Genomic DNA, 23545 nt, shown 5'->3' with positions numbered 1-23545 from the left:
CAGTCTTGACACTGGACACCCAAATCAGTGAGAATTACAATTAGCTGATGGTCAGTAGCTATAGGCTCTATGTAATTTCAGAACAGTCCACAGCTAAATACTACTACCGTGACTGAGATCCTCATCAACGTGGTTTCCCCATTGTCATTCTCCATGGTTCTGAATGCAAGGGAAGGGACTCTGGATTCCTGGATACCTAACCCCGGCAGTTCTTTCATGGGGTTCCAACCCTGGACATGGAAAGGGAATGATTCCTGGAATGAACCCATCAGGCAATAAGGGGATAACTTCTTGAAGGGCCTAAACAAACCATACCCATAGAGAGTCCAAGTCTGAATCTTTCGTTGATAACTCTAGGCTACATGGTCAAGGCCTATCAAAGGAAGGGTAGACCCAGACAGGCAGGGAGTTCTGTGCCACCACTTTCAGATTGGTAACTCCACACTGCATATGTCTGCATGTGTCTGCACACTGCATGTGTCTGCATGTGTCTGCACACTGCAGAGGAAAGTCCAAAAGTCGTAGACCAAACCCAGCCTGCCAGTACACTGAGCTGATGACAAACAGACACACACAATTCCACAGCAATGAGAGTTCAAGTCTATGAAAAGCCTCAAAGGACTTTTCATGGCAAGTCCTTAATAATCCAAAGTTCCAGTCCACGTGCAGAGTACCTCCAAAAGCCCAAACGATGATGGATACAAACAGAGAAGGCTTCAGTCAATGAAGACAAGATGTTCCTAGAAAAGGCTCTTCACCTTTGCATCAGCTTAAAAGGGAAGGCATGACTATAAGGCACCCCCCCCTGGATTCCTTGACAGACAAGGGCCTTTAGCCTTTCAGCAAGGCCCCTGTCTAAACCAGGCATCACTGCTCAGCCATCCAGCAGTGACGCTTCAATCTGGGTGACCCTTCTGCAACCCCACCCCAACTCTGTCAGATTCTCACAGACATCTTCCAGCATCTCTGCCCACCAAGGCCAGACTAGCAGGTGGACAGGGAGTTGGGTGACTCCCCCTGCTTCTGCCTTGAGAACGCTGACAGAGATAAGCTCACACAGAGTCTGACATTCCAGAGGCTGAATAGGCCCAAGCCATTCCAGGCTACTTCTAATCAAATCCTGGCTATAACCTACAAGGCCCTGATGCAAGCACGATGAACCTTGTGCCATTGATAAGAGCCTGAGTCACATCCAGGTTCCTTAGCAGGATTACCACAATGCCCTTCTTCAGCATCAGCTTGCTTGGTGGCAAACCACCTGGGTTGAGAGCGTTTAGGAACTCCGAAGGGCATTGCACATCAAGCCTAGCATCGTCACCAGTTACTTCATCTGCGCTCAAGTAGGTCCTTCCCTTACCTTCCATTCTGTCCAGTACTATCTGGTTGATGTCGTCTCAGTGCTCATTCTTGGGAAACAGAATGACTTTGCCTCCATTAGCATGTATGTACAGCTGCCTCGCTGAAGGCAGTCCCATAGAAAGCTGTGACAATGTCCTCGTCAACAATCCATGAGTCTGAGATCTTGATCATGCCTTCTCCAACAGCTGGAAACTCTTCCACAGTACCATTACCAACAGTCAGAAGGTAGGCAGCAAATCCAGATTCACTCTCCAGGTGTGCATGTTGCGAGTAAGCTGGAATTTGGTGACATTGGTGGCCAGGCATTGGATTTCTTGACTGACTGGCCAATGGTGGCTGTACAGGAGTCATGCGGGATGACGGGCAAGGTCTGCCTAGAGTCACCACCAAAAATAATAGTCTTGCCACCAAATGGGGTGTCATTGCTCATATGCTCCTTCAGCAGCCTATCTACACAGTCAATAACAAAGCAGTTAGAAATTGACACTTAGTTCCAGATGACAATCTGGATCTGCTAGTTCCAACAGATCTAAGATCCAAGAATGCTCTCAGACTTCATCGATGAGACCAAAATCTTGTCCAGTTTGAGTGGCAGCTTTAGGTAGGTATACAGAGACTTTTAAATGTATACCTAAAGGTATACAGAGACTTTTAAATGTTATGTTGTTAAATTTAACAGCTAGAGACTTCCTTTCTGAGCAATAACTGAACTTTGACTGGGTTACTTTTAACTGTAGGTGTCTCCTAGTCCCTTCATGATTTGTTTATGGGCCATATATTACTGGCATGTCATTGTACTTTGGCCTGTACTTGTGTTTATAAAGGTGTACAGATACTTTTTTGTGTTCATATTTCATTTTGCTCCAATTTGCAATTAATTATGTTTGTTTAATTATACTTGACTTTTTTATATTAAAAATAAAACTTTATAGTACATTGTTATAGAAGATAACCTAATTCTTAAAAAAAAAAGACTTTATGGACATAAATAGACTTCTGACTTTGAATTATAGTGAAAACCATTGTTATTCGTGGAATCTGCATGTCAAGAACTTTCCAAAAAAGTGTATTTCATGAGCATTGGTAAATGGCAAGGCAGTCAAAAAGGATAACCAACTAACTCCCAACTTTGAATTATATATATAAGTTTTACCCATTTTGTATAACTTGTCAGCTGCCAATTGTTGCAGCCTAAAACTTGCAAAGGACTACCATTTTTTAAAATGCAATAAAATTAAGATCTAAAACAATGTTACCTTCCTAGGAGTGATGGAGCTACTCATCCTCGTTCCACCTGCGATATTTCTGTGATTTAGGACCACACATAATCTGTATTGCCTGCAGCAGACAATGAAATAATGTGGGTCATTCAGAGTCCATTTAGTTGAATGGGGGCTAGTCATTAAGAGTGAAATCCTATACATGTCTACTTAGAAGTAAATCCTACTGAGTTCCAATGGATCACTTGGTATAGGATTGCAGCCTTAGGGCATAATCTTATGCATGTTGAGGCACAAAAAAGTCCTAGCCAGCATGGCTGGCTGGGGAATGCTGGGAGTTGTAGGACTTGTAAACATGAATGGGATTACACCCTTGGTCTGTATATCTACCTCATGACCTCCATCAACAGCAGATCACTGAGAAGCTGGACAAATTCCTACCGGTGGTACATTGTATATAGGTGCCCACTCATACATCATCCAAAAAGAGGAAATGCACCACCAAAAAAGAGGACAAACGAGGACATAGATTTGCACAAGTTTGCATATGCAAGTTTATATCCAAGCTTGCACATTTAGAAATAATGACTACCATTGAAGTAGAAATGCAATACGTCTCGCCATGGTGAGGGAAGACTCCCCACAGGGGGAAGACTGTGAGCCAATGAGCTGTGTGCCTGCTCCTCGGTCTACTGTCCAGGTGCTATGGATGGGCAGCTTCAAGGCCCTGGGCTCTCCCTCCTTATGGTTCTTTATCTTTAAACCAGACTTGGACCAGACAGCCCTTCAAATAAAGCAGGACTGCAGCACCACTTCCAGCCTGAGGGCCAAGTTCTATTTTAGAGAACAGGCCTGGCGCAAGCTCTCCTGTCACCTGAGGTGTGAAAGCATACGTGCTGCTGCCGCCACCTGACAACCCACCCCTTCCCGCTGCCACCTCGCATCCCCTTCCTTTGGTGCCCCCCCACCTCTTCCTCTTCCCACAGTGCACAAATCACCCCTTCCCCTTACCACTGCCTCCATGTTAGCTCTGTAAAGTAGGACACTTCCCACCCCATCCCCCAAACATATAGACACGCCACAAGTAAAATAAACCAATATCCCCATTTGAATGTGCTGCTTCCAGGGCGGAAATGCAGATAAACCTTTCAATATATTATGGGAGTGATTTGTGAAGGAGCAACTCCTGTCATGTTGAGAAATCTTAACAGACAAAACCGGCCTCAGGCAGTGGCCTGGTGGCATGTCCATGAAGATAACTCCTTCCTGGTGTGCTTTTTAATTGCATTCATGTGTGCACTTGCAAAATTGTATGTTATGTGGCATCTGTTATTAGCCCCAATGCACTGTCAGTGCTCTTCTTTCAGAAAATCATGTAGATTTTAAGAAAACTTGGGCCATTTTGTTCTGCCTAAGTCACACTGACCCAAAGTTAAAATGCTGTCAAACAAGCATGAGGCCATATAGATGGCAACATGAAATCCTAGATGATTTGCTACCTGGAGGCCTCTAAAGATGAGAGTCCTCTGTTATGTAATACATATTTTTAGTCTCATTAAAGCTGTACCCTGTCGGCATGCCAGGGTTTGGGGTTGGGGGGAGAGATTGTTTACCAGAAAAGGCTTTGAAATTCTTTCACACATATTAAAAAAAACCCTGGGCAGGTAAAGTAAGAAAGTCAAAACAAGTCACCTCAGACATAGACTTCCCAATGCTAAGACAGCAGATGCGGGAGGCTACAGACCTGAGATTCCAGCTAATAAATCACTGTTGGTAGCTTTACTTCATCTTCAGTTTCCAGAACAAGGATTTTATTGCAGTGGTTCTAGTAGGGTTTTGCAAATCTATTTGATTTTTATTTTAAAAGCAGCAACACCCAAACTCTGGGCAATATATTTGTTGCAGTTTGTAACCATATGCTTGGAAAAATTCCAGCCTGGGAAGATATGTTGTAGTATAAATGTCTCAGATAGAAAAAAAAATATGCCACTGTCTGTGTGATGGCGCTGTGAATTGAAGTTAGCAGATATTGGGTTTGGGTGTCTCTGTGCCTGTTGCTAATTTTTTTTCAAGGGGATTTTTTTTTCTTTTTTTAGTTTTATAGGTGAGAGCATGGAACCACATGGAATGCTGAGGAATCACTTAGTCATTTGCCTGCTAACAAACTCTTTTGTATTGTGAGGATCTTGGGTAGAGTTCAGCCTTTCTCTCAGCAGTCCAGTGGGCATGTTGGCTGGGGACGTTAGGAGTTGTAGTTCAATGCATCTGAAGGGTGCCTGGTTGGGGGAATGTTGGACTAGGTGGACCTTGCTTAGGTCTTTAAGCAAGAGTGCATGTTCAGGACTACTGAATGCAGATTACTTAAGCCTTAACCCAGGGGTGCAGAACCTTTTTAATCCCGAGGGCCAAATTCCATTTCAAAGAAGGTCTTGGGGGCCTCGTGCTAGTGGTGGGTGGGGCCAAAGGTAAAAGGGCCAGAAGCAAAAGAAGATGAGGCCAAAATATAAAAAAATACTAGCATATTTTTGCTTGAAGCTCTTCCTGCCAGCAACTAAGCCTCAGGAGGTACATTTCAACCTTTTAGAATGGGGGAAAACTACACAAAAGCCAGGAAACCACCAAACAATTGATGGTTGAGGAGAAGGGGTGGTGCCCAGGGAAGGGGCACTTACATTCCCCTGGCTTTTCCAGTCCTTGTTGGTAGGCAGCAAAATGGAAGTTATACTGAGCCCTCAATGAGCTGCCATACATGGCTCTATTCAGCTTGGTGGGTCACGAGTCGTGCAGGCCTGGCTTATGGCCTGTTACACTGCCGTTATATAAAAACGAGGATTAAGCTGTCAGTGGAATGCTTAGGATGACACGGGATTTGCTCATTATGCCTGCATTGTATCTAGCACAAATGCATTTTTAAAGCTCCTTTCAGGAAGAGATTATACTTCTGTTATGTACAGTACAGTGTTTGGCTTCCCATACACCCAGTGCATACAGAGAGAGTTGTGTAGTGCATCAAAACAGACCATGATTCAATTGAAACAAGCATGCTGTTGCCTAAGATTGAGCCATCGCCTCCCCCCACCTTCTCTATTCTTGCTTGATCTTTATTTATTCATTTGCTTAGACAAGAGTCCTCTTATCTTCACTTGGAGAAGGATGTGAAAAAATAAGGCACTTCTGGCAAGTAAGCAGTTCAGGAAGGAGGTTTATGATTCCAGTGGTACTTCAAAGACAAATGGCTATATTGCATCTATTGTTATTAATAATGACATTTTTATTCAGGGTAATGCACCCGGTTCTTCTCTCCCCAATCTTATCTTCACAACAACCCTCTGAAGTAGGTTAGTTAGCTTGCCTTCACGGCAGAACAGGATTTGAGTGACGCCTAGTCAGACACTCTAAGCCAGACATAGGCAACTTGATGTTTTGGACCATTGGTCATGCTGGCTGGGGCTGATGTGAGTTGCAGTCCAAAATATCTGGGAGGCACCAGGGTGCCTACCCCTTTTCTAAGCACCATACCACACTGCCTTACACAAAAGTAGGACTTCCCACCTCAGCAAACAGTTAAGCCTAACACCATCAACATACTTTTACTTAGAAAATTCACTCTTCCTTCCTTGAAATACTTAAGTATCTTAATATCATTCATGTGCTTAAAAGTGAATATCTTGAAAACAATTTGGAATATCAGTTACCCCCTTGCTTTCACCTAGAGGAACATGCAGGGCTGCTGGCATGGAGGCTGAACGGATCCCTTGGTAGATGGGGCCTACGTACGTACACACACACACACACACACACACACATCTGCTTCAGTCTGCATAAGCAAGCAGGGCTGGTTCAAGATATTTTGCTGCCTGAGGTGAAGGACAAGTCCCGCTGTAGAGGACAAGTCCCTCTTAGTAGAGGTTGGTGGGTCTGATGTTAGTGGAACCGTGAATCCACTCTGGGTTTCAGTCTGTTATGTATTCTACGGGGTACTGTGGGTTAGTTATTTATTTTTTTTAACCTTGGCAGCTCCTGTAGAATCAGGAGCAGCAACGGTGGTTGGAGTTTCTACTAAGCCCTCACTTCTGTGTGTGCTGAATAGAGAACGGTTGTGTTTGAGGCCTGCTGATTCTTGCAGTCATTCCTACCACCTATACAACACAGTCAGAATCTGTCCAAATTCTAAAGGAGCCATCCAAGGCCCCACACCTTGGTTAGCTCCTGTAGAGTTCTGACTGAAACCTGGAGCAGCTTCACCGCCTCACTGACATTGGAGCCACCAGCCTCCACTGATCTTATTCAATGCTCACAGGGATGCAGTGCCTGCACTTTTTGCTTAGCGAGGATGTTGACCTCATGTCATGTGCCACTCTGCACTTCTCAAAATTTTCCCTTTCCTCTGAGTTTAGCCACAGTCCTCCCAATAAATGTGTGTGCGGGGGAGGAGGGGAGGATGAATTTTCCCAGTAAAGATATATTTTTCCTTGTTGGCAAGTTTTTGGGGGTGGCTTGGACTTGAACATGCAATTAAGACTAACGAGCTTTACAAAAGACCTGCTCCTTGTGGTGATGAAAACCAGTAGAACTGTTTTGTTGATATGGATCAACACAGCTGCCAACATTTTTGGACACTGGGCATGGCTATGGGGATGCCCCTGCACCACTACACCAATGGATGGGACAGGATCCTCCAGCAGGCTGGCTTAGGGGGCGTAGGGAAGCCATGTGGTGCATGCACTCAGTTCTGTCATCTAACACCTCGCCAACACACTCTGCCACCTGAGATGGTTGCCTCATTCTGCCTAATGGTAGGGCCAGCTTTGAGAGTACAGGACACTTGGAAGAGGGCTCCATGTTTCAGGGAGAGAGGAAGAGTGTGAGCACTGCAACTGTGGAGCCTTGCTCTTCCCACCAACCAAAGATGTGGGTGGGTTGAATCCTTCCTGGCAGAGGACCATTGTTTGGCCACAGATTGGTGGGAGCGACTACTCTCCTGCTCACTTAACACGATTCTAACCTGAGTTAGGAAGAAGATTGTTCTGGAAGGTTTGCTGCTTTTTCTAATGATATTCCTCTGGTTGTGGTGCTAGGAGTGGGTCAGAGAGTTATTTATTACACTGATAGCCCAGCTTTCTCCAAGGTGCTCAAGACAACATACATGGTCCTCTCCCACCCGTTTATCCTCACAACAGCCTTGTTAGGTTGGTTAGGTTGAGAAATAGTGACTGGCCCAAGATCACTCAGGGTGCTTCCGGATGGAGAGGTCCCTAGAGCTAACATTGTGCAGCAGTTCCGTCCTTTCTTACTTAATATATTTTTCCACTGTAAGAAAAAATATGGGGGAAGTGGTGGGAAAACACAAGATGGCTACAAGTGGAAGGCAACGATGTCTGGACACCATTACCACCACCATAAAATTCCATGAATGGGGTAGAGCAATGGTGTGATCAATGCTTCATCTTAAAGCACCCTTAGTGAGTCTTGGGGATTTGAAACGGGATCTCCCCACATCTAGTCTGGCAATTTAACCACTACACCATGGTTCCCTTTCCTCTGTTAAAGCCAACATTGGATTAGTGGCTCAATTCACAGAACCTCACATATGGCAGCAGGCTACACGGGGATGACTGCAGACAAGGTTCCCTGCCCTTTCACCTGTGGAACAGACAGCTAGTACTGGGTTGAGGAGTGGGAGAGGGAGCCAAAAATCATATGAGAAACATTGCATTAATTCAGTCTCAACTCAAGGCCAAAAGAGATACAATGACCTCTACTATTTAGTGTCATGCAATTTGAGGGTGGCATGCTCTGAGATTATTTCTGAGAGTAAGCAAACTACTTTGGTGATTCATTTTCTCTCTAAAATAGTATGTGACTATTAAGCAAAATGACATGTTGTACAGTTTGGAATGAAGCAGTCTCCTGTTGTTGTTATCTGGCAAACTTGTTTTCTCACATTGTTGCTTTTCCAGTGGGGCAAATCAGAATAAAATTTCAGGGAGAAGCAACATAAACCGCCATCTTGTGGGCATTAATCAGCCCGTTTAATTAGCCAGCTGTACACAGCTTGGACAATGTATCTTTCATTTGGTCAATCTTTTTCATAGTAATTTAATGTGGATTTCCTGACAGTTACCCTCAAGGTGTCAGGGAGATTGTTTCCATGGGCATGGCATACAATGCGCACCTTACATTTGCAAAAAATGGCTGGAGGTGCGATTAGATAATGCCACAGGAAGGAGAGAACGGATCGGATGTACTGAACTAGACTAAAAGGGCTGGGAGAAAACATTTGATATCACTGAGACAAAGAATACACAGATGCATTAGCAGGCCTAGATCACAAATGAGCTATTAGTTACTGTCTGGAGGGGAAATGCATATTCATGTTGGGAATGGTGCGTAGAGTAAGAAGTGGATGATTGAGAGCGATGAAAATAAATGGGGTGAGACAAACAGAAACATGAATCAGCAATGAGAGTTTTTAGAGCCTCCAAGTCAACTTGACACTGGTGTTCCCAGAGGCATCACGAAAGTGGTTCTAGGAATTCTTGATGGCCAGGAAAACAAATTGGAAGTGGTTATGAAACTGTCTTGAGCACGGCAGCCAGGAGTATTTGCATGCCTGGGGTTGTGCCAACAGTCACCGCAATCTGGCTTTCTACAGTGGAAGGTTAGCTTTCATTTTCATTTTTAAGTAATCTCAGTTTTCATATTTTTAAAAAAAGGCTAAATTCTTCAAGCACATTTGGGTGTCGATGAGGGAAAACATACAAATGCCTCTGAGTTTGATGGAGTCCTGTGGTGATAAAATTTTGACCTCCTCCCCCCACCCCATTTCCTTGCACCTGAACAACCTTTTGTCCTCAAAGTCCCATGCGTCTACTAGTTCTCTGATATAACATTCCTAGGGTTGGAAGACAAATCACACATTTTACAGCTAAGCCTAGAGACAGGTGTGTTTGTTTTTTACTGGAAGCAACAGTAAAAAGAGAGAAGGAGAGAGAGAGAGAGAGAGAGAGAGAGAGGAGGAGGAGGAGGAGGAGGAGGAGGAGGAGAACAAGGCCTTCTCTCAAAGAAGTTAAACTCTTTAAAAAAACAATTGCACCATTCAGTTGTTATCTGGATGCATGCACAAGGGGGAACAGAAACATGTCTGCTCAAGTTCTAATCTATCCCAGAGGTAGGCAACCTAGTCCCCTCCAGATGTTTTGGACAACTTCCATTATCCCTGATCATTGCCCATGCTGGCTGGGGCTGATGGGAATTGCAGTCCAAAATATGTGGGGGGCACCAGGCTGCCTAATGCTATCCTTATCGCTGACGTGGAATTCTGATTGCCTCTTCCTGTTCACCTGTCTTTCCCATGCTTCACTTGCCACTGCCTTCTCCTCTCCTCCTCCCGATCATATTAATCCAATCAAACATTTATTCATCACGTTTTTTGCTTCTTTTTTGAAGAAAAATGTTTTTACAATGTTTTTAAACACTTAAAAAACTGTTTAGGGAGGGGAGGAAGTTAGTTTTGTAACTGACACATGCACCAGCCAATCTGTACCTTCTGCCAAGAATAGACTCTCCCTAGGTCCAAGTCCAGATTAAAAGGTTGTACATGTGTCTCAAGGGCAGTGGCTATCTTTGCCCTGTGGCACTGCTGAAGGTCTGCCCATCTATATGCAGCCTAGGTGGATCTGACCACCCTCAGAGTTGTTGTGAAGGTAAGTGAGATAAGAATTGTTAAGTACAGAAGAATACATCATCACCATCATCATCACCATCATAGTTTGTTGAACTTCCTCTCGAAGTTCAGTTAACAAAATATACATGATCCAATCCATACATAGTTGTACTGAGAGTAGGCCCACTGAAATAGATGGGACCTGCGTTGACTAACTTAAGCCCATTGATTTCAGTGGGTCTCTTTTAAGTAAGTCTGGATCCAAACCACAGTATTCCAGGGTGCTGAAGTTAAAAAGATTTTTAAAGATCTAAAATGATGCTCTGCTATATATATTCTGTATGAGCCCTCTTCCTTAGTATTAACATACAGTGCCATCTTTGTGTGTCTCCTCAAAAGTCAGCCCCACTGAATTCAATGAGACTTATGCCTCGGTGAGTGCTTCCATAGGCTTCAATCCTATATCCCAATCACCCACTGAACTCAATGGGACTTACTTCTGAGTTGAGTAGACATGCCTAGGATTGCACAGTAAAGTGCATTGTGGTCACAGGAAAACAACAGCTAGATCAGACAGAGCAATGGTCCCGCTAGTTCAGTTTCCACAATCTGAGGGTATTTCCAAGTAGCGCCAGAAAGAGTGAAGCGGCTGGGCCAAAGCCGAAAGGACACTCAGCTGTGGATGTGTCTTGTAGTGAAATGAAAATCTGATGCTGTAAAGAACAATATTGTTTAGGAACCTGGAATGTCAGATCAATGAATCAAGGTAAGCTGGAGGTGGTCAAACATGAGATGGCAAGATTGAACATTGACATCTTGGGAATCAGCGAACTAAAATGGACAAGCATGGGCGAATTTAATTCAGGTGACCATCATATCTACTACTGTGGGCAAGAATCCCTTAGAAGAAATGGAGTAGCACTCACAGTCAACAAAAGGGTGGGAAAAGCAGTACTGGGGTACAATCTTAAAAATGGTAGAATGATCTCAGTACGAATCCAAGGCAAATCATTCAACATCACAGTAATTCAAGTCTATGCCCCAACCACTGAGGCCAAAGAAGCTGAGGCTGATGGGTTCTATGAAGACCTACAACACCTTCTAGAACTCACACCAAAAAAAAATGTCCTCTTCATCATAGGGGATTGGAATGCTAAAGTAGGAAGTCAAGAAATCACCGGGATAACAGGCAAGCATGGCCTTGGTGTACAAACTGAAGCAGGACAAAGGCTAATAGAGTTTTGCCAAGAGAACACGCTGATCATAGCAAACACTCTTTTCCAACAGCACAAGAGGCGACTCTACACATGGACATCAACAGATGGTCAATATCAAAATCAGATTGATTATGTCCTTTGCAGCCAAAGATGGAGAAGCTCTATGTTGTTGTTGTTGTTGTTCAGTCGTTCAGTCATGTCCGACTCTTCGTGACCCCATGGACCATAGCACGCCAGGCCTTCGTGTCCTGCGCTCTCTCCCGGAGCGTGCTCAAGTTCATATTCATTGCATCCGTGATGCTATCTAGCCATCTTATCCTCTGCCGTCCCCTTCTCCTTTTGCCTTCAGTCTTTCCCAGCATCAGGGTCTTTTCCAGGGAGTTTTCTCTTCGCATTAGGTGGCCAAAATATTGGAGCTTCAGCTTCATTATCTGTCCTTCCAATGAGCACTCAGGGTTGACTTCCTTTAGGATGGACTGATTTGACCTCCTTGCAGTCCAGGGGACTCGTAAGAGTCTTCTCCAGCACCACAGTTCGAAAGCATCAATTCTTCGGCGCTCAGCCTTCCTTATAGTCCAGCTCTCACAGCCATACATTACTACTGGGAAAACCATAGCTTTGATTAGACGGACCTTTGTCGGCAAGGTGATGTCTCTGCTTCTTACTATGCTGTCTAGGTTTGCCATAGCTTTCCTCCCAAGGAGCAAGCGTCTTTTAATTTCATGGCTACAGTCACCGTCTGCGGTGATCTTGGAGCCCAAGAAAGTAAAATCTGTCACTGCTTCCATTTCTTCCCCTTCTATATGCCAGGAAGTGATAGGGCCAGATGACATGATCTTAGTTTTTTTAATGTTGAGTTTCAAACCAGCTTTTGCACTCTCCTCTTTCACCCTCAACAAGAGGCTCTTGAGATCCTCTTCGCTTTCTGCCATTAGGGTGGTATCGTCTGCATATCGGAGGTTGTTGATAATTCTCCCGGCAATCTTAATTCCGATCTCTGATTCATCCAACCCGGAGTTTCTCATGATGTACTCTGCATATAAGTTAAATAAGCAGGGTGACAATATGCAGCCTTGTCGTACTCCTTTCCCAATTTTGAACCAATCGGTTGTTCCATGTCTGGTTCTTACTGTTCCTTCTTGACCCTCGTACAGGTTTCTCAGGAGACAGGTAAGGTGGTCTGGTACTCCCATCACTTTAAGAATTTGCCACAGTTTGTTGTGATCCACACAATCAAAGGCTTTAGCGTAGTCAATGAAGCAGAAATAGACGTTTTTCTGGAATTCTCTTGCTTTCTCCATGATGCAGCGAATGTTGGCGATTTGATCTCTAGTTCCTCTGCCTCTTCTAAACCCAGCTTGTACTTCCGGTAGTTCTCGGTTCGCATACTGCTGAAGCCTAGCTTGTAGGATTTTGAGCATCACCTTGCTGGCATGTGAAATGAGCGCAATTGTACGGTAGTTTGAACACTCTTTGGCGTTGCCCTTCTTTGGAATTGGAATGTAAACTGACCTTTTCCAGTCTTGTGGCCACTTGAGTGTTCCAGATTTGTTGGCATATTGAATGCAGCACTTTAACAGCATCATCTTTTAGGATTTTAAATAGCTCGGCTGGAATACTGTCATCTCCGCTAGCTTTGTTGTTACTAATGCTTCCTAAGGCCCACTTGACTTCACTCTCGAGGATGTCCGGCTCAAGTTCAGTGACCGCACTATCATGGCTATCAGGGACATTCAAATCTTTCCTGTATAGTCCTTCTGTGTATTCTTGCCACCTCTTCTTAATCTCATCTGCTTCTGTTAGCTCCCTGCCTTCTTTGTCCTTTATCATGCCCGTCTTTGCACAAAACGTTCCCTTGAGATCTCCAGTTTTCTTGAAGAGATCTCTAGTCTTTCCCATTCTGTTGTTTTCCTCGATTTCTTTGCATTGTTCATTTAAGAAGGCCTTCTTGTCTCTCCTTGCTATTCTCTGGAACTCTGCATTCAGTTGGGTATATCTTCCCCTTTCTCCCTTGCTTTTCGCTTCCCTTCTTTCGTGAGCTACTTGTAAAGCCTCATCAGACAGCCACTTGGCTTTCTTGCATTTCTTTTTCTTTGGGACGGATTTCGTTGCTGCCTCCTGAACAATGTTACGGACCTCCGTCCATAGTTCCTCAGGCACTCTGTCTATCAGGTCTAATCCCTGAAATCTATTCCTCACCTCCACTGTATATTCATCAGGGATATGATTTAGGTCATACCTGAACGTTTTAGTGGTTTTCCCGACGTTCTTCAATTTAAGCCGAAATTTTGCAAGAAGCAGCTCATGATCTGAGCCACAGTCAGCTCCAGGTCTTGTTTTTACTGACTGTATGGAGCTTCTCCATCTTTGGCTGCAAAGGACATAATCAATCTGATTTCAATATTGACCATCTGGTGACGTCCATGTGTAGAGTCGCCTCTTGTGCTGTTGGAAAAGAGTGTTTGCTATGATCAGCATGTTCTCTTGGCAAAACTCTATTAGCTTTTGTCCTGCTTCATTTTGTACACCAAGGCCATGCCTGCCTGTTATCCCGGTGATTTCTTGACTTCCTACTTTAGCATTCCAATCCCCTATGATGAAGAGGACATCTTTTTTTGGTGTTAGTTCTAGAAGGTATTGTAGGTCTTCATAGAACCGATCAACCTCAGCTTCTTCGGCCTCAGTGGTTGGGGCATAGACTTGAATTACTGTGATGTTGAATGGTTTGCCTTGGATTCGTACTGAGATCATTCTATCATTTTTAAGATTGTACCCCAGTACTGCTTTTCCCACCCTTTTGTTGACTATGAGTGCTACTCCATTTCTTCTAAGGGATTCTTGCCCACAATAGTAGATATGATGGTCACCTGAATTAAATTCGCCCATGCCTGTCCATTTTAGTTCGCTGATTCCCAAGATGTCGATGTTCAATCTTGCCATCTCATGTTTGACCACCTCCAGCTTACCTTGATTCATTGATCTGACATTCCAGGTTCCTAAACAATATTGTTCTTTACAGCATCGGATTTTCTTTTCACCGCCAGACACATCCACAGCTGAGTGTCCTTTCGGGTTTGGCCCAGACGCTTCACTCTTTCTGGCGCTACTTGGAAATTCCCTCTGCTCTTCCCCAGTAGCATATTGGACACCTTCCGACCTGAGGGGCTCATCTTCCGGCGTCATATCTTTTAGCCTTGTGATACATTCCATGGGGTTTTCTTGGCAAGAATACTGGAGTGGGTTGCCATTTCCTTCTCCAGTGGACCACATTTTGTCAGAACTCTCTGCCATGACCTGTCCGTCTTGGGTGGCCCTGCACGGCATAGCTTATGGCTTCACTGAGTTACGCAAGCCCCTTCACCACAACAAGGCAGTGATCCATGAAGGGGAGAAGCTCTATACAGTCAGTGAAAACAAGACCTGGAGCTGACTGTGGCTCAGATCATGAGCTTCTTAACACAAAATTTCAGCTTAAATTGAAGAACGTAGGGAAAACCACTAAACCATTCAGGTATGACCTAAATCATATCCCTTATGAATATACAGTGGTGGTGACGAATACATTTAAGGGATTAGACCTGATAGACAGAGTGCCTGAGGAACTATGGATGGAGGTCCGTAACATTGTTCAGGAGGCAGCAACTCAATCCATCCCCAAGAAAAAGAAATGCAAGAAAGCCAAGTGGCTGTCTGATGAGGCTTTACAAGTAGCTGAGGAAAGAAGGGAAGTGAAAAGCAAGGGAGAAAGGGGAAGATATATCCAATTGAATGCAGACTTCCAGAGAATAGCAAGGAGAGACAAGAAGGCCTTCTTAAATGAACAATGCAAAGAAATCGAGGAAAACAACAGAATGGGAAAGCCTAGAGATCTCTTCAAGAAAATCGGAGATATCAAGGGAACGTTTTGTGCGAAGACGGGCATGATAAAGGACAAAGAAGGCAGGGACCTAACAGAAGCAGATGAGATTAAGAAGAGGCGGAAAGAATACACAGAAGGACTATACAGGAAAGATCTGAATGTCCCTGATAGCCATGATAGTGCGGTCACTGAACTTGAGCCGGACATCCTCGAGAGTGAAGTCAAGTGGGCCTTAGGAAGCATTACTAACAACAAAGCTAGCGGAGCTGACAGTATTCCAGCTGAGCTATTTAAAATCCTAAAAGATGATGCTGTTAAAGTGCTGCACTCAATATGCCAACAAATTTGGAACACTCTACAGTGGCCACAAGACTGGAAAAGGTCAGTTTACATTCCAATTCCAAAGAAGGGCAACGCCAAATAGTGTTCAAACTACCGTACAATTGCACTCATTTCACATGCCAGCAAGGTTATGCTCAAAATCCTACAAGCTAGGCTTCAGCAGTATGCGAACCGAGAACTACCAGAAGTACAAGCTGGGTTTCGAAGAGGCAGAGGAACTAGAGATCAAATCGCCAACATTCGCTGGATCATGGAGAAAGCAAGAGAATTCCAGAAAAACGTCTATTTCTGCTTCATTGACTACAATAAAGCCTTTGACTGTGTGGATCACAACAAACTGTGGCAAATTCTGAAAGAGATGGGGGTACCAGACCACCTTACCTGTCTCCTGAGAAACCTGTACGAGGGTCAAGAAGCAAAAGTAAGAACCAGACATGGAACAACCAATTAGTTCAAAATTGGGAAAGGAGTACGACCAGGCTGCATATTGTCGCCCTGCTTATTTAACTTATATGCAGAGTACATCATGAGAAACGCCAGGGTGGATGAATCACAGGTTGGAATTAAGATTGCCGGGAGAATTATCAACAACCTCAGATACGCAGACGATACCACCCTAATGGCAGAAAGCGAAGAGGATCTCAAGAGCCTCTTGTTGAGGGTGAAAGAGTAGAGTGCAAAAGCTGGTTTGAAACTCATCATTAAAAAAACGAAGATCATGGCATCTGGCCCCATCACTTCCTGGCATATGGAAGGGGAAGAAATGGGAGCAGTAACAGATTTTATTTTCTTGGGTTCCAAGATCACCGCAGATGGTGACTGTAGCCATGAAATTAAAAGACGCTTGCTCCTTGGGAGGAAAGCTGTGGCAAACCTAGACAGCATAGTAAGAAGCAGAGACATCACCTTGCTGACAAAGGTCCATCTAATCAAAGCTATGGTTTTCCCAGTAGTAACGTATGGCTGTGAGAGCTGGATTATACGGAAGGCTGAGCGCCAAAGAATTGATGCTTTCGAACTGTGGTGCTGGAGAAGACTCTTACGAGTCCCCTGGACTGCAAGGAGGTCAAATCAGTCAATCCTAAAGGAAATCAACCCTGAGTGCTCATTGGAAGGACAGATACTGAAGCTGAAGCGCAAATATTTTGGCCACCTAATGCGAAGAGAAAACTCTCTGGAAAAGACCCTGATGCTGGGAAAGACTGAAGGCAAAAGGAGAAGGGGACGGCAGAGGATGACATGGCTAGATAGCATCACTGATGCAATGAATATGGACTTGAGCACGCTCCGGGAGACAGTGCAGGACAGGAAGGCCTGGCGTGCTATGGTCCATGGGGTCACGAAGAGTCGGACACTACTGAACGACTGAACAACAACAACAATTCAGGCCAGCCAGCAGAAAACGTAGGTTACAACCATCCTAACCATGGAGTTAGGTGGACATGAGGAATCAACCACCATCAACTTATTGTGGTATAACCTCCAAAGCCCAGTGCTGTTCTTCCTTCTGAGCAACCCATGACCAAGGAAAGCCACTAAGGGAAGACAGCCAGACAGTCTTCAGGCCTTCATTGTCAGCCTACCTGACACTTTGATCTGCTTGATCCACTCTCCCTTGCCATATCTTATTATGTCCCTGTGACCAAAGATTACTATGTTAATTTTGATACGTTGCATTCACAACTGCTTGTGACTCAACCCACACTGGCTGTAGTATCACGAAGCTGCTGTGTCAGGTGCCTGGTCCCTGAGTCTTGGCAAGGTCAGACTTGACTGGTGGCAGAAGTCTAAGAAAGGAGAGGTAGAGCATCTACCTCTGCTTCCTTAGACTTTTGCCACCAGTAGTGCCTGGCCTTGCTTTGTCATAGGACAGCCAAGTATGGGTTGAGTTGCAAGCGGAAATATTCTCCAGCGCCTGCTTTACCTCAAACCAAAACCTTCTTCATAGTTCCACTCAGCTTACATCTTCAGTATGACAGATTAGTTCAACGTCAGCAAAAGCAGATGTTGCTAGGACTTTCTTACAGGAAATTGAGTTCCACCTTTCTCATGGCCACCATGAGGTCTCTTATAAGAATCAGCCTGTTGTTGTTTTTGTTTTCCAATAGGCTGATGCAGTAAGAATACTTGCAGTGATCACTTCAGTAGTAAAGTAGCAGTTAAGTGTTCTCAAATTTGGATTAAGCATACCTCCAACCTCAGCTCTTGGCACTGACGCAGAAGGGGGGGGAACAGTCAGTACTGCTTGAACCTTGTCTACATTTTTTAAATGCTTTTGGACAAATCTCAACGTTAAATTATATCCCCTTTTCCCACTGAGTGTTCCAATGATAATAGGCACATGTTTTTGCTGAATTGTTTAAGATAACTATAGTACAAGGTAGATTTCATTTCTGAAAGCTGAAAGGAGCATACCAAGTACTCATTATCTCTGCTGTCTTAAATGCAAGAACTTCAAAAGTTGCCTCAGCTTCCAAGAACATTTGGCCAAATTCAGCCTCAAGTGAATTGACCTTAAGAACCCTTTTGTGGGTTATGGGGTTCATTTGGAGTGGCTCACAGAACTGAAACCTAAACTACATCTACTAAACTAACAAACCACATAGAGCTTGGCTGAACACATGTGGACCTGACCCACGCCTAACCAAACACTATCAAATCGGGTTTTGTTGATTCCAGCAGTAGGGTGGGCAAATCTACATCACCTGGATATGAAGTAGGTTTCTTCAGAGTTTTGGAACCAAGCGTGTTTGCACATGTTTCCTCAGGTCATTAAGTTTCCCATTCATGTTGGCCTTCTTAATCCATCCAGTTGCAATAAAGATGGCAATGGTAATTTTATCTCTCTATTGTTGCTTCATTGGCTAAAAATAATGAATAAATCCATTTTTAAACAGAAATAATGACATGTTTATGAGGAGACATCCGATTCAGTCAGTGGTGACTAATGCTGATTGATTCTTGGAGTGAGAGGCCTATCTTCTGGGAATAGAGGTGGTTTGAACCCTGCAGGAGAACTCAGGGGCTAATTTCCTTTTTCTAAGAATCAGATGAAGTTAATTGAATACTGCATCACTTACCCCTGCCCACCCCACAGACAGTCTTACTCAGCAGTGTGGGGTGCCAGCTGTCCTTTTGAATGGGAGCCGGTTGAGTAGTGTAGGCAGTGCTAGCTCATATTTCCCAAAATGCAATGCCTAGTGTCAACTGTGTGTGTGGGGGGGGGGGCTGCAATGCTGTCAGGAGGCTGAAGCTGCAGCAGCTGGTGATGCCAATGCCAGACAGGGGCAGAGTAGCAGGTGTTAGCCCTCTCATAGGGTGGCTACTTGTGAATTGCCAGAAAAAAGGTACCTATTTCCATAAAATTTGCATATGCTGTTTTTGTGTATAGATGCAAATTTAGAAATAATAATAATAATAATAATAATTATTATTATTTAAATAGGAATGCATCTTGATATAGTGTAGAAGGCTATGTCCAGGTGACCTATGTACATCCTCAGTCTCTCTCCAGCTGCTGTTGATGGGCTACTTCAAGGCCCAGCTCCCCCTTCTGATGCTTCTTTATCTTTAAACTGGTCTTGGACTGGACAGCCCTTCAAACAGGAAGCCTTCAAAATAGAGGACTGTCCTCTGTAAAAGAGGACACATGTCCACCTTACCTGCAGCTGCCCAAGTGTGCTGGGTGCTGACATCAAGCATTACATTTTGTTTGCTTGTTTATACAAGTATTTGTTTCCCTTCCTTCAGCCCCATGAGTCCCCTGCCAGCTGCTTCTATTGCCCACTAGATCACCACTGGCACCCCAGCTTTATTACTTAAGGAAGCAAGGCGCTATTCTCTGGCTCACCCTATACTGGTTTCTGTGAGATTTGGTAGTAAGCCAGGAGCAGACTCAGTCTAGTTCAGCCTTCCCCAACTTGGTGCCCTCCAGGTGTTTTGGACTTCAGCTCCCAGCAGCCCCATCCAGTATGGCCAATGGCCAGAAATGCTGGGAGTTGTAGTCTAAAACATCTGGAGGGCACCAAGTTGAAGAAAGCTAATCTAGTTGCTGGGCCTTGGGAAGCAGTTATGCTGAAGCAGGGAATGACCTCACATACATGGTTTTTCTTGGCTTGGCTAGACTTCTGATGGCCAAGTCTGGAAAACTCTGATTCCAATAATTCACATCTTCAAATAGATCCTAAAAGCCATAGTGGAAACGTATGAGAGTATGGCTAGTAAATGTCATCAGGAGAAAGTTTCCATCATGTTGAGATTCAGTTTTAATAAAGCTTAGATGCACTCATCACTGAAAAACCGAAGAGACATCCATACACATAATTCAATGCCTTTGAGAACATGACTGGGTTGGAAAATAAAGTGTGCATGTTCATCCAAGTAAATATTTTTTATCAAGATACCAAGCCTTGGTAAATAGGGCAAACACATACATTTATGATTTTACCCTTCATAATTATCTTAACAATCATAGACTCCATTATCTTTGGCTAAATACATGCCATGAAAGCCTGCCAAAGTTTTTTTTAAAAAATCAAAGTCCAGTTCTTGAACCAAAAGTAAATTAAAAAAAACAAAAAGCAAGCCCAGCCTGAATGCAATCCCCACCCCACTCCAAGCATCAAGAGAGCAGTGAAAAACAGACTTTGTACCCTATTAAGGAATGTAGGGATTGTAAAAACAGAAGAAGATAGATCAAAACCACATTTGGGTTTTGCATCATGGAAAAATGATTTAACTTGGCCTTCTGCCCCGTGTGTGTGTGTGTGTGTGTGTGTGTTTTAAATCCTGTGCTTTATTGGAAAAGCACAGATATTATGTGAGTCATGTACCCATCTGCAAGAGCTCTGGGCTCACAAAGGAGAAAGGACACAAAAGGACTGAGGTCTCAATGCAACATCAAAGGAGTCCAGTTTTAAACTAATCAACAAAAACTAGTAGTCCTGGAGGGGGAGAAAAAAACCCACAGAGAAAGCCTTGAAAATGACAGACACACTGTATGCTACTGGAGGTTGAGTCCGTTTATTTGTTTTGTGTCCATAGAGAGGTATGTTTATGTGATTTCCAAAAGACCAGCACCACACCAAAAATTTGGACTTAGCAACTCGTCAGAGTCACCAGCGGAACCTGTGCTTCATAGTATTTGTTTACCATGCATCCTTGGCAACCAGTTGCCAGCTGTACTCTCATGGCTGATAGAATAGGCATAATGATTCATGAAACGGTTAATTTCCTCTTTCAGATCACAAGCCTACCTATACTAGGTACAAACAAAACGCTTCAACTTACACCATGTGCAGTACAGGAAGTTGCATGGGGTCACGCCATCCTGTGTTGCTGAAACGAATCAAGTGCTTCTCTCATTCATCAGCTCAGAGACTCTGTGAGATAGCTTAAGATTGGTCCCAATTTACAGACACATCCAACTGCACACTGTCTTTTTTAAATGTTCAGGAGGGCAGGGGGTAAAATAAATTTGATGTTTCAGTTGAGAAGGTCTTTTGAATCAGGTCTTCTGAACATACAACAGAAACCATGAGCACTACATGCATATGAATCTTGTGTAGGCAGGCTCTGTGTCACAGCTTTTGCCACCTGTCCTCAAGCCCTTGCTCACAAGTAGTCCTATTCAGCAGGATGCTGGGAAGAGCTATACACGTAGGGCAGTATCAGTCCTTAGTTCCAATGAGTTCTATGGGACAAAACAAATGAGCTCTTAGAGAGAGCAAAATCCCAGCCCTTACCCCAGAAACTCGGCACGTGCAGGATCAGTTCCCATCCTAGCACTTCTGGGGCAAATGGCAGGAGAAGGGGGGTGGGTAGCCATTTTAATCCTGACCACCGTGTGGCTGGAAAGGGTTACTATCACACCACCCATACTGTGGTCCTGATCTTGATCAGAGCCACCCCCACCCCCACCCCCACCCCCGGGCCTGCTGTTATTTAAACAAAAACAGGCAAATGCAAATGCATATTTAATCTAGATTGCAGTTTGGCGGAGTCAGTACACCATTTCATTGCCTCAGTGATCAATTACTGGCCCCTCTGGGGAAAAATAAAGCATTGGATGTCCTACCCAGTGGGATTAAGCCAGTTTAAACATTGGCGGAGTGATTTATAGGTCCCAAAAGAATGCAGGCTGGGAATGATGGGAATTGCAGTCCAACACAACTGGAGGGCACCAGGTTGGAGAAGGCTGTTCAGATCCAAGCATCAGCACTGCCAAGAGTGGTGGTCCAACATAATGGAAAGAAATAGGGACCTGAACATGGACATGTGCAATTGAACATGAAAGTTGTTATTTTGTGAGCAGAATGAGAATAAAATGTGTCAAACCCAAATACGATACATGATATTTAACACGTCCAAAAATGCCTGGTCTGAATATATGAGACTTTGGTAAAGCCCAGTGTTGGGAGGACTTACTCTCCCTTTCCCTCATTTCAACTTGACTTTCCAGCTGTTGATTTTACATTTTCTCTGAAGCCAAGTCCAAATGTTGCTCATCACAACTATCTGATGATCCACATATGTTTTAAATGAAATTTAGAAATGCACAAGACAGGTGTCAACTGAGAATCTGTTTTATGCTGACAGGTACGAAGATGGATCAAGAGCCCTATGGTTAGCATGGAAAAACATCAGACAACCAGCCTCAAATACCCGGGATCCACTGTGATGCATATACCTCAAGGGGAGCCTGACATTGAGGCTCCATTATGCCAGATGTGCTTCAGTGACCACACTTTTCAGAGAGGGATTGTCCCACATGACCCAGAATCATGTTCCTGGGAAGGCCACAGAAGCTGCAACGTAAGCAAGGCTCTTCTTTGCATGTATTTACACCAGGGATGTTGAACCTTTTTCAGCCCAAGGGCCAAATTCAATTTTGGAGAAGCTGTTGGGGGCCGCATTCCAGTGGTGGGCAGGACTGTAGGCAAAATGGGCCAAAACACCAGGATATTTGTGCTTAAAGCTCTTACTGACAGTAACTAAGCCTTGGAGAGGCATCTCAGCCTTTTAGAATGGAGAGAAAAACAAGCAAATGGGAAAGAACCAGATGATGGGTGGCTAGGGGAGAAAGGGGGCCAGGAGAAGGAGGCATGGCCATCTGGAGAACTTCAGAGGGCCGCATTGGGACCCCAGTATTTGGCCCTCAGGCCTGAGGTTCAACACTCTTGTTATGCACCATGCATAGATCTCCAGTGCATGACCAAAGGCATTACATAAATCACACAGCCAGGTGATTGAAAAATGTGCCTGCTTCTGAATTGCAGATTTTGGATTCCAAACAAATCCATGTTTCCCACACAGCAAAAGCCACATTGTGAAGAAGCTGTCAAGCTGAGCTGGGCTGACAAATCTCCAGATTTTGTTATGTTGTGCTTTTTGTTTTTCGAGGGGTAGAGGGAGGTGCCTGACAATAGCAATGGTGCCATGGAAGGAGAAGAGCAAGAGCTGAATAAAAATATTGGCTCTAATGAAATATAATTATTCTGCAGAAGCTGGGCTCCAATGATTACTTTCCCCCCAAATATTAACTTTTAACAAAATAATTAAAGAAATAAAAGATGCTTATGTCAATTATTATGCCAGCTGTAAATCTTAGGCATTCTTGTGCAAGCTACATGAAAGGGCCTCAAGAACTGATTTTCATTATGTTTGCACATCCATATGGAAAAGATTTAGCCGAATGCAATTTTCTTCTCAGCCCCCTTTCCCATGGCTGAAGGCAGCAAAGAGATGTTTAGTCAGCAGAAGGAGGTACAAAGAAGAAATGACACTTTCTAATTTGCCACAGTTTGGATGCGCATACACACACTCTTGTGTGTATGCGTACACGTAGGACAACCGTGTGTGTAAACCCAGTGTTGAAAGCGCA

General features: G+C 44.1%; 1 protein-coding gene across 1 annotated transcript in view; it reads left to right on the top strand.

Annotated features, from left to right (window-relative positions):
* The window catches only part of SGK1 (serum/glucocorticoid regulated kinase 1), a 96195-nt gene that overhangs the window by 21392 nt on the left and 51258 nt on the right, over positions 1–23545 (top strand). Inside the window, exon 2 of the mRNA XM_084827586.1 lies at positions 22261–22476. Coding sequence (XP_084683712.1) covers positions 22261–22476 — 216 coding nt within the window. The remainder of the gene's footprint in view (positions 1–22260; positions 22477–23545) is intronic.

The sequence above is a fragment of the Heloderma suspectum genome, chromosome 1 (assembly GCF_057233095.1).
Source record: "Heloderma suspectum isolate Gila_16-S chromosome 1, 16-S_ref, whole genome shotgun sequence".
NCBI lineage: Eukaryota > Metazoa > Chordata > Lepidosauria > Squamata > Helodermatidae > Heloderma > Heloderma suspectum.
The sequence above is the reverse complement of the archived record's forward strand: the minus strand, read 5'-3'. Positions and strand labels throughout refer to the sequence as shown.